At 35.3% G+C, this 14,550-nt stretch overlaps 1 protein-coding gene and 1 pseudogene across 6 annotated transcripts; both read left to right on the forward strand.

The window, feature by feature from the left end:
• The first annotated feature begins 4,250 nt into the window (after positions 1–4,250).
• On the forward strand, positions 4,251–6,216 carry LOC148566100 (uncharacterized). Of its 2 annotated transcripts, XM_088488207.1 has the most exons (2): positions 4,251–4,355; positions 4,462–6,216. In XM_088488207.1, the coding sequence occupies exon 2, from the start codon at positions 4,510–4,512 to the stop codon at positions 6,007–6,009; it is 1,500 nt and encodes a 499-aa protein (XP_088344333.1). In that variant the 5' UTR covers positions 4,251–4,355; positions 4,462–4,509; the 3' UTR covers positions 6,010–6,216. The 2 variants fall into 2 exon arrangements, with proteins under 2 accessions (XP_088344333.1, XP_088344332.1); XM_088488206.1 differs by having other exon boundaries at positions 4,258–6,216.
• A 142-nt stretch (positions 6,217–6,358) lies between these two features.
• On the forward strand, positions 6,359–12,539 carry LOC107644302 (putative serine/threonine-protein kinase SIS8 pseudogene; annotated as a pseudogene). 4 transcript variants are annotated; one of them, XR_015883538.1, is made up of 8 exons: positions 6,359–7,144; positions 7,277–7,317; positions 7,588–7,656; positions 8,265–8,365; positions 8,726–8,802; positions 8,906–9,067; positions 9,265–9,415; positions 11,975–12,539. The product of XR_015883538.1 is annotated as a putative serine/threonine-protein kinase SIS8 pseudogene, transcript variant X3 (transcript). The 4 variants fall into 4 exon arrangements; XR_015883536.1 differs by having other exon boundaries at positions 6,359–7,317; XR_015883539.1 differs by having other exon boundaries at positions 6,359–7,317; positions 7,588–7,651.
• Positions 12,540–14,550: the final 2,011 nt, after the last annotated feature.

The raw sequence follows: 14,550 nt of genomic DNA on the forward strand, positions 1-14,550 counted from the left end.
ACAAGGAGACCCTATGTCACCCTATCTTTTTGTGCTGTGTATGGAGCGATTGGCACGCTTTATTAGTCATCAGGTTGATTTGGGCTTGTGGGAGCCGATTGCTATTTCTAGAGGGGGACCAAGAATATTCCACTTAATGTTTGCGGATGACTTGCTTCTATTCTGTAAAGCTACAAAGAGACAAGTGCAAAATGTGATGTTGGTTTTAGAGGCTTTTTGTAAAGCATCTGGGATGAAGATTAATGTGGAGAAGTCTAAAGCGCTTTACTCCAAGAATGTCTCTGTAACAAGAAAAAAGGTTTTCACTGGGGTATCCTCTATCAGATTTGGCCAGGACTTGGGCAGGTATCTTGGAGTTACCATTAGCCATTCTAGGGTGATTCGTTCAGCTTTCAATGGTGTCCTGGATAAGATTCAAAGTAGGCTAGCAAGCTGGAAAGGGAATTTACTCAATCGGGCTGGTAGACTCTGCTTGGTTAATTCTGTTGCAGCCGCTATTCCCACGTACCAAATGCAGGTCTCTATTTTTTCCAAAGGAATCATTAGTAAATTGGAGTCTATGATGAGGAATTTTCTTTGGAAAGGACAAGTTGATGGAAGATTATTGAATCTTGTTAGTTGGAAGGTACTGGTTACTCCAAAAAAATATGGAGGTTTGGGAATTAGAGATCCTTATTGTGTAAATATTGCTCTTCTTGGGAAGCTAGTTTGGACTTTTTTCCAACAGCCAAACAAGCTATGGGTCCAATTGTTGGATGCCAAATACCGATCATCTCTATATGACTGTTTTATTTATCCTAAGAACAAGGACTCTCCCATTTGGAGGTGTCTTTGCAAGGCTTGAAAAGTGTTGAAGGATGGGTTTGCTTGATGTATTGGAGATTTGAACCAGAATTTTTGGTTTTCTAGCTGGAGGAGAGAAGAACGATTATCTAATGAAATGGATTATGTTCACATTTCTGATTCGAATATCCGGATACGGGATATTTGGTCGGTTGGTAGGTGGCATTTGGATACTCTTTATTCTCATTTATCTCAAAATCTGAAAGGTAATATTCTCTCTTATAATCCAGATGAACAAGCAGGTCCGGAAGTTGGTTGGTATTGGTGTGGGTCTACTACCAAAGTCTATGACTCACGCAATGGTTACTTGTGGTTGTGTAAGCAGCTATTTGGTTGGGAGGAGCGGGAGAATTGACTTTGGCTTTGGCGTCAGCTTGTTCCGGAAAAGCATAAGTTTTTGGCTTGGTTGTGTCTTAAGGAGGCTCTTCCTACTGCAAGTTTTCGCTTTAGAAGAGGGATGTCGTCATCAGATAGGTGTCCAAGATGTCTTTCTAGCCAGAAATTGGTTTTACATTGTATTCGGGATTGTCCAAAAGCTCAGCTTGTCTGGCATAGGTTGGATATTTCTTGTCATCCTTTGGATTTGAAGAACTGGTTCTTGTATCATAGCAGAGAGCATCCGTTCAAGTTCTTTTCGGGACTTTGGTGGATATGGCGAGCAAGGAATAATGACATCTTTAATCCTCATGAAACTTGGCCTCCAAAAAAAGTGGTTTGTCTGGCATTAACTTCAGAAAAGGAGCTTAGGAATATTTTTGAATTACAACGTATGTCCCTCCCCTCTATTCTAAATGATTTTTGGAATCCCCATCCATTGGTACTTTTAAGATTAATTGTGATGCTAGTTATTTTAGTTCGGGTGTTAGTGTTGGTTTTGCTTGTGTTATTAGAGATTGTAATGGGAGTTGGCAAAGGGGGTGTTTGGGAATGATTGAGAGTAATAGTATTCTTCAAGGAGAATTGTTTGCCATTTGGAGAGGATATCTCTTAGCTTGGGATGTGAGTCAACGAGATGTTATTTGTGAGACGGATTGTGTGGAAGCATTTAATCTTATTACTCAAGATGGTTTTGGGTTTATTGATCCATTGGTGCTCAAAATAAGAGATATCATGCATTAGAATTGGCGTGTTGACTTTCGTTTGATTATGAGAGATGCAAACACGGTGGCAGATACTATGGCAAAGATGGCGATGAAGTTACAACTTTCACATGTGGAGCTTCTTTCACCTTGGGAGGAATTTAAGAGTAGTCTTAAACGGGACTGTCCCTCTATTTAAGCAGTTCCTTGTTTTGTTTGTTTTGTTTTTCTTTGTTTAGTTTATTTCAGTCACCAAAAAAAAATCTACATATCCCAATGCACCCCAATAAAATGGCATTGCTGAAAAGAAGAATAAACATCTTCTCAAAGTAGCACATGCCATTATTTTTTAGGATAATATTCCAAAGTATTTATGGGGAGATGCTGTCCTAACAGCAGCCTATCTCATAAATCGAATGTCCACGCATGTGTTAAATTACTGCACATCATTGGATACTTTCAAAAGAATTTTTCAGCATGTAGGTTGCATTTTGACTTACCTTTAAAAGTATTTGGTTGTATTGTATTTTTGCATACACGTTCATATCGAAGTAAACTTGTTCCAAGAGCAGAAAAGTACATTTTTATTGGCTATTTGCCAAGTCAAAAGGGTTATAGATGTTTCAATCCACACACAAAGAAATTTTATGTAAGCATGGATGTTACTTTTTTGGAACATGAAACCTGTTTTTAGAAAAATTCTCTTCGGGGGAGAGTCTAAGTGAAGAAATTTTTTTTCGTGAACCTTTATCCACTCCTACCTTACATATTGAGGATAGAACTTTCACTGATCAAACAAATTCTAAAACAATTGTAAAAAAAGATGTGGAAACCAATTCTGAAATTGTGCCAGAATTAGTTGGAACCGAAACAGGAAAAGAAATACCACAATCAGAAAAGAAAATATCCCAAGAAGACTAGAGATCAGCCTATCATTTCTGTACCAACTCAATCTGAAAATTCGGAAGACGACCCAATCGTAGTACTTCAGGAACTTCTAGATAAATCTGAAATTGTCACTTCTAATAATAACTTGCCAATAGCCCTAAGAAAAGAAAGCAGAACCTACACAAAAAGAGTACCCAAAACCAACACCAACCATCCTATTTTTAATTATGTCTCTTACCAAAATCTCTCTCAAAATCATCGAGCATTTACTTCTAAAATTACAAATCTGTTTGAGCCCAAGATCATGAGAAAGCACTAGATGATCCCACCTGAAAAGTAGCAGTATTAGAAGAGTGGCATGCACTCAAGAAGAATGAAATTTAGAAGATTGTAGACCTATCATAGGACAAAAAATTGGTTGGCTGCAAGTGAATTTTCACCATCAAGTGCAAGGCTGATGAAAGCATAAAGAGATATAAGGCTAGGTTAGTAGTTAAGAGATTTACACAAATCTATGGAGTAGACCATCAAGAGACCTTTGCTCTTGTTGCTAAGCTTAACTCTATACAAATTCTCTTATCTCTTGCTACGAATTACAATTTGCCTTTACATCAATTGAATATAAAGAATGTTTTCCTGAATGGAGAGCTAGAGGAAGAGGTATTCATAAAATTTTCACATTGATTTGAAGCTGAAATAAGGAGGAATAAAATTGCAAACTAAAGAAGTCTCTCTATAGATTGAAACGATCCCCAAGAGTTTGGTTTGAACAACTTGGAATGGTGGTAAAAAGACTTGGTTATACTCAAAGTCAAGCTGATCATACACTTTTCTATAAACATTCAACAGCTAATAAAACTGCTATCTTAATTGTATATGTGGATGACATTATTCTGATAGATAATGATATCTTGGAGCTAAAAGATTTGAAGGAGAAACTTGCCAAAGCATTTCATTAAAATACTTTCTTAGAATTGAATTTGCAAGGTATAAAGAAGGCATTTTTATGAACCAATAAAGGTACATCCTAAATCTTTTAAAAGAGTCAAGATTACTTGGTTGTAAAGCTGCTGAAATATCTATAGAGCCTAACTTAAAATTGAAGCCAGTTAAATCAGAAAATGTAATAGACAAAGCGAGATATCAGCAGTTGGTGGGGAGACTAATCTATTTATCTCATATACACCCGAATATAGCCTTTGCTATAAGCATGGTAAGTCAGTTTATGCATTCTCCTGATCGAAAATATATGGGTGCTGTCTTTAGAATTCTAAGGTACTTGAAGGGATCGCCTAGAAAAGGATTACTCTACAAAAACTATGAATATCTTCAAATAGAAACCTATGCAGATTGGGCTTAGAATATTATGGACAGAAAGTCAACATCTGAGTATTATATTTTTGTTAAAAAAAACCTAGTTAGTTAGAGGAATAAAAAATAGTGTTGTGGCATGAAGTAGTGCAGAAGCTACTTTTGGAGCAGTGACTACAAGAATTAAAGGTTTCCATTTTACACAAGCATGTTGCGTGCAGCATCATTCTCCAGGTTCAGCTTCTCTCTTCATATCCCCTCTTTTCTTGTGCCCTATGTTTTCCCTTTTCGCTTTCCTTCCCGTTCATGTTCAATGTCAAGCCTTCACTCTCATTCTCAGCTCACATCCCCTCGCCATGTTGATGAAGCTGTTGATTTCTTCACTCGCATGCTCTCTATGCGTCGCACTCCATCTATCATCCAATTTAACCAGATTTTGGGGTCTCTTGCCAAGACGCACCATTTCCCAACCGCCATTTCCCTCTTTCAGCAATTGCAAACCAGGGGAATTGCGCCCAGCATAGTTACTATGAATATTTTAATCAATTGTTGCTGCGGCATGGGTCGGATCACTCTCGCTTTCTCTATATTGGCCAAGATTTTCAGGATGGGTTTTCAGCCAAATACCATAACATTGAATACACTCATTAAAGGTCTCTGTCTCTGTGGTAATGTTGAAAAAGCACTGCACTTTCACGACAGAGTGCTGGCTCATGGATTTCACTTCGACCAAGTCACTTATGCAACTTTGATCAACGGGCTCTGTAAGACCGGACACACAACAGCTGCTATTCAAGTGTTGAGAAAGATCCCACTGTATGGCATTGTTCCTAATGTGGTCATGTACAGCGCAATTATTGATAGCTTGTGCAAGGTTACGCTTGTAAGTGATGCTTTTCATTTATACTCTGAAATGCTTGCTAAGGGAATCTCTCCCGATGTTATCACGTATAACACTCTAATTTATGGATTGTGCCTTGTGGGTCAACTTAAGGAAGCCATTGATTTACTAAATCATATGATGCTGAAAAACATTACTCCAGATGTCCAAACCTATAATACTTTGATTGATGGACTATGTAAGGAGGGAAATATGAAATATGCTAAGAGTGTGTTGGCTGTGATGACAAAAGATGCTGTGGAACCAACTGTGGTTACTTATAATTGTTTAATGGATGGGTATTGCTTGGTTAACGAATTAAACAAGGCAAAATGTATATTTGACACAATGGCCCAGATAGGAATGGCTCCTGATATACAAAGTTACAATATTATTATTAATGGCTTGTGCAAAAGTAAATTGATGGATGATGCCTTGAATCTCTTTGAAGAGATGCGTCGCAAGAACTTGGTTCCTGACACGGTAACTTACAATACTCTAATTGATGGCTTGGGAAAATCAAGGAGAATCTCTTGTGCTTCAAAGCTTCTTGTTGAGATGCATAATAAAGGTCAACCTGCTGATATAATCACTTACAATTCCTTGTTGGATGGGATGTTCAATATCAAACAACATGACAAGGCACTTATGTTATTTATTCAGATGAAAGAGAGTGGCATTGATCCAAATATATGCACGTACAGTATACTTATTGATGGCCTATGTAAAAGTGGAAGACTTATGGATGCAAAAGAGATTTTTCAAGATCTTTGCATTAAAAACCATCGTCCAAATGTGAGGACATACACTATTATGATCAATGGGCTCTGCAAAGAGGGCTTATTTGAAGAAGCATTGGCCCTGCTGTCGGAAATGGAAGACAATGGTTGCTTACCAAATGCTGTGACTTTTGAAATCGTTATTCGTGCTTTGTTCGAAAAAGGTGAGAATGACATGGCGGAGAAACTTCTTCGGGAAATGATTGCTAGAGGCTTATTGAATGGATGAAAAAAGATAAGATACATCAACTCAAATTAAAATCACATCTCTATTGTTGCTGAATGTGTATCATAGTTCTGTAAATTCTGAATCTGTTGGGTCAGAGGACTTTGGCAATGCCATAACATCAATACCACTGATGTCTTGACTATCTCATTTTTATTCAATTAAGTTTAAACTTTCAATGTTTGCAATTGCTATCATCCTTTTTGATTCCACTATGCTTTATTGATTCTTTAGAGGATATTTCTCGTTGTAGCTTACAGGTTAAGTGTTTAAGATCTCTCTATAGTAATTAATAATTATTTACTGTTATCCTATGAGATCATATATCTTAACTATTATCATGCTACAAACTAAGAAAAACCAAAAAGAGGTTTACAAACATTTGCAAAAAGTTACCCTGCAGTGTGCAGAATGAAAGTCAAAGATGTTTCATTATATATGATTGATGCTGCCAAGGAAAATCCTCACTTAGCTCAAAAACTACATGATGTTCTACTTGAAAGTGGTGTCATTGCTCCTCCAAATTTATTTTCTGAAATTTATAACGAGTTAGGCTCCCCAACTGAAGAAAAAGATGAACACAAACCAGAAAGTGGACAAGAGACTACTTTGCGTCACCACAGAGTTCATCCGAAAGGAAGTTCAAGCAGCCAGCCAGAGCACTCTAAGCCTGTTGAAGGTTTAGGAATAAACCACCTTCTTGATCCGAAGTTAGCAGCTGTACAACATACACCATCCCAGGTAACATATGGGAAAAATATTCCAGTTGCGGCGGCTGCAGCAGCAGCTGCTGCTGTTGTTGCTACCTCTATGGTAGCTGCTGTACCAAAGTCAAACACTGACTCAAACATTGAGCTTCCAGTAGCTGCAGCGGCCACTGCAACTGCTTCAGCTGTAGTAGCAACCACTGCAGCTGTCAGCAAACAGTATGAGCAAGGCAGTCGAAGTGACGGACACATGGATGGCACTGGTTATGAGCCGAAGGGTAGTGGTGATGGTGAGAATATTGTGGTAGGAGCAAATTAAGGTGATAGAATATCTGATAGATCTATAGTAAGCAATGACAGTATAAAATCTGATTTTATATTAGATGATGTTGCCGAATATGACATTCCGTTGGAGGAAATCATCGGACTTGGTATTAACTGTACTTTGCTCTATCAGATTTGGTTACATTCTTTTGTTAGATGGTGTTATTTATAATTTTGTACACATGAATTCCCATATGATGACTAAAATTACATTTTGGTGGCCTATTTTTTGCCTTCAGGATCATATGGGGAGGTATACCGTGGTGAATGGCGTGGAACAGTGAGTTTTATTCCTACTCAGGCATACATTCCATATCCATCTTACAATTCAAATTGTATTTTCAACAAACATTATAAAATGTAATTTTTTTCTTAACTGAGCAAGGCCCAAGAAATTTTTGGCTTCAGTTTCATTTTTACCCTTAACAAAAGTAATCAATACCTTATACTTGACTACGTTTTATGCTTGTCATTTTTTGTTGTGTTTTTCTGTTAGGCTGTAGGTTTTTGAATTCTTTCATTTACATCAGGTCTCTGCTTTGGTTTGTAGGAAGTTGCTGTAAAAAGATTTCTTGATCAAGATATATCTGGTGAATGACTTGAAGAATTCAAAAGTGAGGTAATATTTCATTAGTGTCTCTTTTTGTAGTTTCTACTCATACGTTTATCTTTGTTGATGAATGATTTCATTTAGTACACATTTACAACTATCAGATGTGATTTTTATGCTCCATAATGACATATCAGATAGCTGCAATACTTTATTTAGATTGTTACTGTATTTGTCCCAGGCTAATTATAAATTTGGATTAAATACTTTGTCCTTTTGAATTGCATTTTTTTAGAAGTTCTTGATGAAGATTGACCATTTCAAAGCTCTTTGATGTAATCCTTGTTTTATTTCTCCAACATTTTATAGCTTCTATTGTTGTTATATACTTTCATCTTGTGTGCTTCTCTCTATGAATAGATTTCCTAATGCAATTTGAGAATATAGTGGTGCATGAATATGTATATAAGAGAACATATATATATGGAAAGAATATATTAAATGGGGACTAAGAAGTTGGGTTAGCACATTGGAGTTATTTAGTTCATGTAGTTGACTATACTTATTCAAAAAAAGGATTTTGTTTAATTCTTTTATGAATGCCAAAACTAGTTGTGCATTTTCATGAATTTATATGATTTTGCTGCATATTTAACATATGATGTAAGTTGCCATAGGTTCAAATAATAAAAAGACTGAGGCATCCAAATGTTGTTCTCTTCATGGGAGCAGTTACTCGACCTCCGAATCTTTCTGTTGTTACTGAGTTTCTTCCCAGGTAACTTAAGGTTCCTTATTTCCTGAGATTCATATGAGGCTGTGGATTGCAAATAGATGTTAGTATATGGTACAGAATAGTGCTATGCAGGCCAAAAAGATTACTTCTAAATGAACATCTAAAGTATTTGATGTATGCTGTTAATAGCTCAAATGTCAATTTTGAAGTAATAAGCAAAAATAAGATGAAAGTTTCAGTTATTATTTGGTTAATTTATACACAATTTACCTTACTAAATATTGTGTTATTGTGTTAGACTCTTACACTTTTCCAGGAGCTTTTTTTATTTTGATTAATGTTGTTATGGACGGATTACTTTTAATGACTCTGAAGTCTGAACTGTATATTTCCTATGCACAGGAAGTTTGTACAGACTAATTCATCGACCGAACAATCAATTAGATGAGCGAAGGCGGTTGAGGATGGCCCTTGATACTGTAAGAATCTGTTTTCTTTTCTTGCAATGTAGTTTCATTAAGTAAATTATTGCGATAATCAGTGAAATTCAGTTGATGTGACATATATCCCTTGAATCTTCAGGCCCGAGGAATGAACTATTTGCACAACTGCACTCCAGTGATTGTACACCGTGATTTGAAGTCACCAAATCATCTTGTTGATAAAAATTGGGTTGTGAAAGTGCCAACTAATTGTCATGATTGAATTTTCTTGATGGCATGCTGAATGCTCCTTGTAGATATGGTTTTTTTTTTTTTCACTCTTTCTTTTTTTTTATTTCCCTGTAGATATGGTTTAATTTTATCTTCTCCACTCCCAATTGTTGTTGCTAGCACACGCTAACTAGTGCTCTCAGAAAAAATGCTTTTAATTAGAGTTTAATTCCACAGACCATTAGAAAGTATTAAGTCCATGACCATCAATAGTGATTGATTTTGCAGATTGAAAGCTTCAGATGGAGGGACAACACAAGGATGTAGAGGAGCAAGTTAAGGATCGCTGAAGATTCGCATACTGAACCTATCACCAAATCGCCAAATCAACCCTTTTTCAACAACCTTACGCCCTTTCAATATGTTACTCCATCCCACGGTACTGCTCCGATCTCTGCATTCATTATAAAATTGTATCAAAAATATTTACCTTTGAAGAGTCTAGATAAGAGTGATTGTGGCTGAGAGACAACTTTCCAACATTATTTTGTTAATAGCGCCAAATTTTGATCCCCTTGGTCCTTAAAAACAAGTCCACCTTCTAATTTCGGTATTGTCATAATATCTCAACTAACCCATGCAATTTTTCGCTCTGTACCTTTTTGACCCACCAAAATTGGGAGAGTGTGTTATGAATCTCCCTAATTAAAATGTCAGAAAGACGGAAACGTGATAATGAATAAATTGGGATAGCCTCCCCAACAGCTTTGATTAGAACATGCCTGTCTGTAGAAGAGAGAAGTTTTCTTTTCCACCCTTGAACTCGCTTCCTCACCTTGTCCTTGATTTTTTCGAAAGTGTTTTTTTTTTTTTTTGGACTGTAGATGAAAGACCCAAATACTTATCCTGTGCACCAATATGGACAATTTTCAATTTCCGAGCCAGTAGTAATCGAGCAGTAGAAGGAGTATCATTACTAAAGAATAGAGCTTATTTATGCAAATTAACTTTTTGGCCACTGAATTCCTTGTATGACTGAAGAAGACTAAGAATATTTTTACAACTATTTTCTGACACTTTACAAAAAAGAATTGAGTCATCCGAAAACAAAAAAATTATTAACAGAAGGCCATCTTCGGTTGATTTGAATACCTTCAACAGGATCATTTTACTCTGCCTTGTTTAGTAAAAAGGATAATTTTTCTGCACAGAAAAGAAAAAGGTAGGGAGATAAAGGGTCTTCTTGACGGATAGCTCTATTTGGTTTTAAAAAAATCTAAAGGTTGACCTTCAACAATGATAGAGTAAGAAACTGTAGTCACTACCTCCTGTATCTAACCAATCCACCTAGATTCAAATCCCAGTTTCTCTAAAATGAACCAAAGGAAATTCCACTCAACACAATCATAGATTTTGCTCATATCTAATTTAATAGCCATTTCAGTCGATAGGTCCATTTTCTTTGTCTTTAGATAGTGCATACATTCATGAGCGATTAGGACATTGTCTGAAATCAATTTACCCTTAATAAAGGCACTCTGATTAGGGTTGATCAGCAAATTCATAAATTTCTGTACTCGATGGACTAGTACTTTAGAAATAATCTTGTACACAACTGAGGAAAGGCTGATGGGTCTAACCTGTGTCATATCCTTTGCATCAAAAATCTTAGGAATGAGATAGATTTGTGTATGGTTGAAACTCTTGAATAGTCTACCACTGACAAAGAAACTGTGGACAGCCTTGAAAACATCCTCCCCTACTAAACTTCATAGAATTGAAAGAATTTAGCTGTAAATCCATCATCACCAAGGGCACTCTGGGGGTGACTACTAAATACCGCACGTTTTATCTTATCAAAACTGACCGGTCTAATTAAATTTTTTGTTCATAGTTGCTGAAACTTGGTTTCAAAATCTTCGAATGCATGTGCCGGATTAGCTTGGTCAATCGATGTGAAGATATCCTTGAAGTATATTTCAACTACTTGTGCAATTTCCTCACGGGTGGTAGCATACATACCACCATTCTTTTCCAGTTTTCAAATTTTATTTTTCCGGATTCTGGATTGGAATGATTGGTGAAAGAAATTTATATTTCTGTCCCTTCTTTTAGCCACTTTACTCGATATTTTTTCCTCCAATAGCTTTTCTCCGTAAAGTAAGCATCCTCAAGTTTATTTTTCAAGACTTCAATTTGTTCTCCTCATATAATGCCCTCCTCTCTGAGGATTTCAAGCTGAGATGTGAGTCCACCAATGTCCTTCTTTGAATTAAATTTGTTCCGTTGCTGCCATTGAACAATACGGTGCTTCAATTGGGAGGCAAAACAAACATTGTTAAGCGATCCACCCATTCCTTTCAAGCTTCGGTAATAATTACTTTAATTTTTTCTAAATCACACCATCTCTCCTGAAATTTAAACTTCTATTTAGATTTTTCTATGACTGGATTTGTATCAAGGAGGATAGATACACGACCTAAACCATTTTTTGTGAGCCGAGACAGCGAGGCTGACAGAAAACAATCTATCCACTCACCGTTTGCAAGTGCACGGTTAAGCCGCTCCCTGATCTGGTTCTGCCATCGTCGCCTATTAGTCTAGGTGAACCTTTTTCCAATCATATCCAAGTCTTTCAGTCCACCACCATCAATAAAATTCACAAATTCATAAATAGATGAAGCTAATTTTAAACCCCTCCTTCTCATCGAGACTCACCATAGCATTAAAATCACCCATAATTATAACCTTTCCAAGGAAACATTGTACAATAGAGGAAAGTTCTGTGTATTGGATAGATCGAATCCCATCCAAGCTATTTAAATGTACTCCAATCAGCTCTCATAAACAGTTCAAAGCAAGATCAGTGATGCCTGAGCATCATTCATATCTTTTCTATAGAATTTATACAATGATTTGTTGATTTCCTAAAAGATTTAAGTGATCTATACTCTATTGGATGCTACTTTGAGTTGTTGTTGCATTATGTTGATTACAGGTAGCATTCGGGTGAAAGATGGGACAAAATTCTTGAAGAAGAAGTTTACCAACCCTTTTTGGCAAGGTGGTGATAAACGCTGGTGAAGCTCTCACCCTTCTCTGCCAAGGTCACGCTAAACGCTACATCATCGATGTTTAGCGCCGGGTCCTTGGATTGTGTGCATAACCTTGCGGGATAGGTAGCCCTAAATGCCACATCACTGGTATTTAGCGCCGACAGCGTGAATTGAAGTGGTTCCCACGCACGCAACCAAATCACACGAAGGAAATCAATTTGAATTGAATTCAATTTGTAAATAGAAAAAGATATTATTAGGTTTAAGATTTAATTTTAGTATCAATTAGGATTAGAACTATAAAAAGGGAAAAGATTCGCCCTGCGGGCTCTCTTCTTTCCTAGAAATTTTGCACTTTTACAGTTTAAACACTTTTACACTTTGAGGATTTTTTTCTGCATCATGAGCAACTAAACCTCCATTGTTATATTTAGGAGCTCTACTTATTTTGATGGATTAATACTGTTTGTTTTTTTACTCTTGATTAATGCATTAATTTATGTTCAAGAATTGGTTTCGTTCTTCCTCCTACGAATTACGGTATATTGGAAAATAACCTTAATCCAAATTGAATCCCTTTGAATTTCGAAAAAGTTACATCGTTGGAATTAAAACTTGAAACCCTTTTTTCATAATTCTTCAATTATCTGGATTTAATGTGATACGTGACATATTATCGGGTTATTTCTAGGTTCTTAAGAATTGTGTGGATAATAAATCAGCATTTGGACTTAAACTTTTGACATAATTAATTGATCAAGAAATTGACGGTTGATTAGGTTAGAAGAGATTGAATTGTCAAGGAATTGGAATTCAATCACCTAGGGTTTGCTATGAACTAAATCTTTGCATGATCAAGATAAATGGCAATAATTGTTAATCCGAAAATCTAAACATCTCCAATACCTTAACTCTCTTCTCGTATTATTTTCTCACGCATTTACTGTTTGCTTCATTTAATTCACTGTTTTATGCTTTTGCTAGTGAAACTCTAAACTCTGATTGCCTGACTAGAATAATCATTCAATTATTGCTTGCTTAATCCGTAAATCATGGTGGAATCGACACTCACTCACCGTGTGTTTATTACTTGGTACGACTCGGTATACTTGTCGATAATAAGTGTGAAAACTTCTGCATCAATCAGTTACCTTTGGCAGCTATGAAAAACTCTTTTCCAACAAGAACCTCAACCACTGTGCCCTCCTTTTATGTTAAAACCAATCCATCAGCTTTATCCGTCGAACTAACAATCCTCTAATTTGTAAAATGATAAGATTGCAATTTACTTTCCACCAGACAAAATTGGTTTTTTATTTCACATATAAACACAATTTCGGGGGAGTGGGATTGACACACACTTCAATGTTATGGACTTTTAGGGGTTTTCCAAACTCCGACAGTTTCATAAAAGGACTCTCATAACGAATTAAAAAAAAAGGAATAAAGAAGAAAATAAAGAAAGGAATTAAGAAAGGAATTGACAAAAGTCAAACATTGACCTAGACGGCACAACAATTCTGTTTTGAGAAAAACTCTATCAGAGCAATTTAAAAGAGTACTTATTCCTCATACTCCACTTGTTAGTAATTTATGATTGATTTGAATAATTACGCATAAAAAATTCTAAACAATATATAAAATATTTTATACTTTAGCAAAATTAAACTTAAAAAATAATTATTGTTAGAATTCACAACGTTGGGGTTTACAATTATTTTATTTAAACAAAATTGCTTTCTTTAAAAGATAATTATTGTCCAAACTTCAAAGTAAATTATAGTCCAATTAAATATATTACATTTTTGAATTGACTTCATTCGATTTAGTAGTACATCATATAATTGGAATCATATTGATTTGATTTAGTGTTATGATGGCTAATTTAAATTTAAAAAATTCGATGTATATAGAATTATATAAAATTATCCTACAATATAATTTCAACATATTTTATAAAATTAGCTTTTACTTAGAATGAGTTAGACACAATTATCCAATAAGAGAAATCTCCACCTCCTTAATCTTCTTTTTTCTTTGACCATTCACATGACAAAAAGTAGAATTACATTCGGATTCGATGGTCCCAAAATGTTTGAACCATTAAATAGTCCCATAACAAAACATATTTTTTAAGTTTTTTGATAACTGCTAAATAGTTCTTATTTAATTTTAATTACAAATTAATCCTTTATATATTATTTAATTATAAAATTTATTTTTTATTTTATAAATTATTATTTTATCATTCATCTATTATGTTTATTAATAATAAAAAACTAAAACAATAATAAATTAGATCTTCCATTAATCATAATAAATATTTTACATTCTTAATCGATCATAATTTTATCATTAATCCGTTACATACTTATTGGATTAGGAAAATCGTGTTGGTTAGAAATTCGATGCACAAACCAATCAATTGAAATTCAGGTTTCCTAAACTTCAATTGATTGGAATTGATACACAATCAATTGAATTTTACACGGCACGTGGAGTTTTTTTATTCAATCGA

This window comes from Arachis ipaensis, chromosome B5 (genome assembly GCF_059453495.1).
Source record: "Arachis ipaensis isolate K30076 ecotype BB chromosome B5, ASM5945349v1, whole genome shotgun sequence".
NCBI classification, from domain to species: Eukaryota; Viridiplantae; Streptophyta; class Magnoliopsida; order Fabales; family Fabaceae; genus Arachis; species Arachis ipaensis.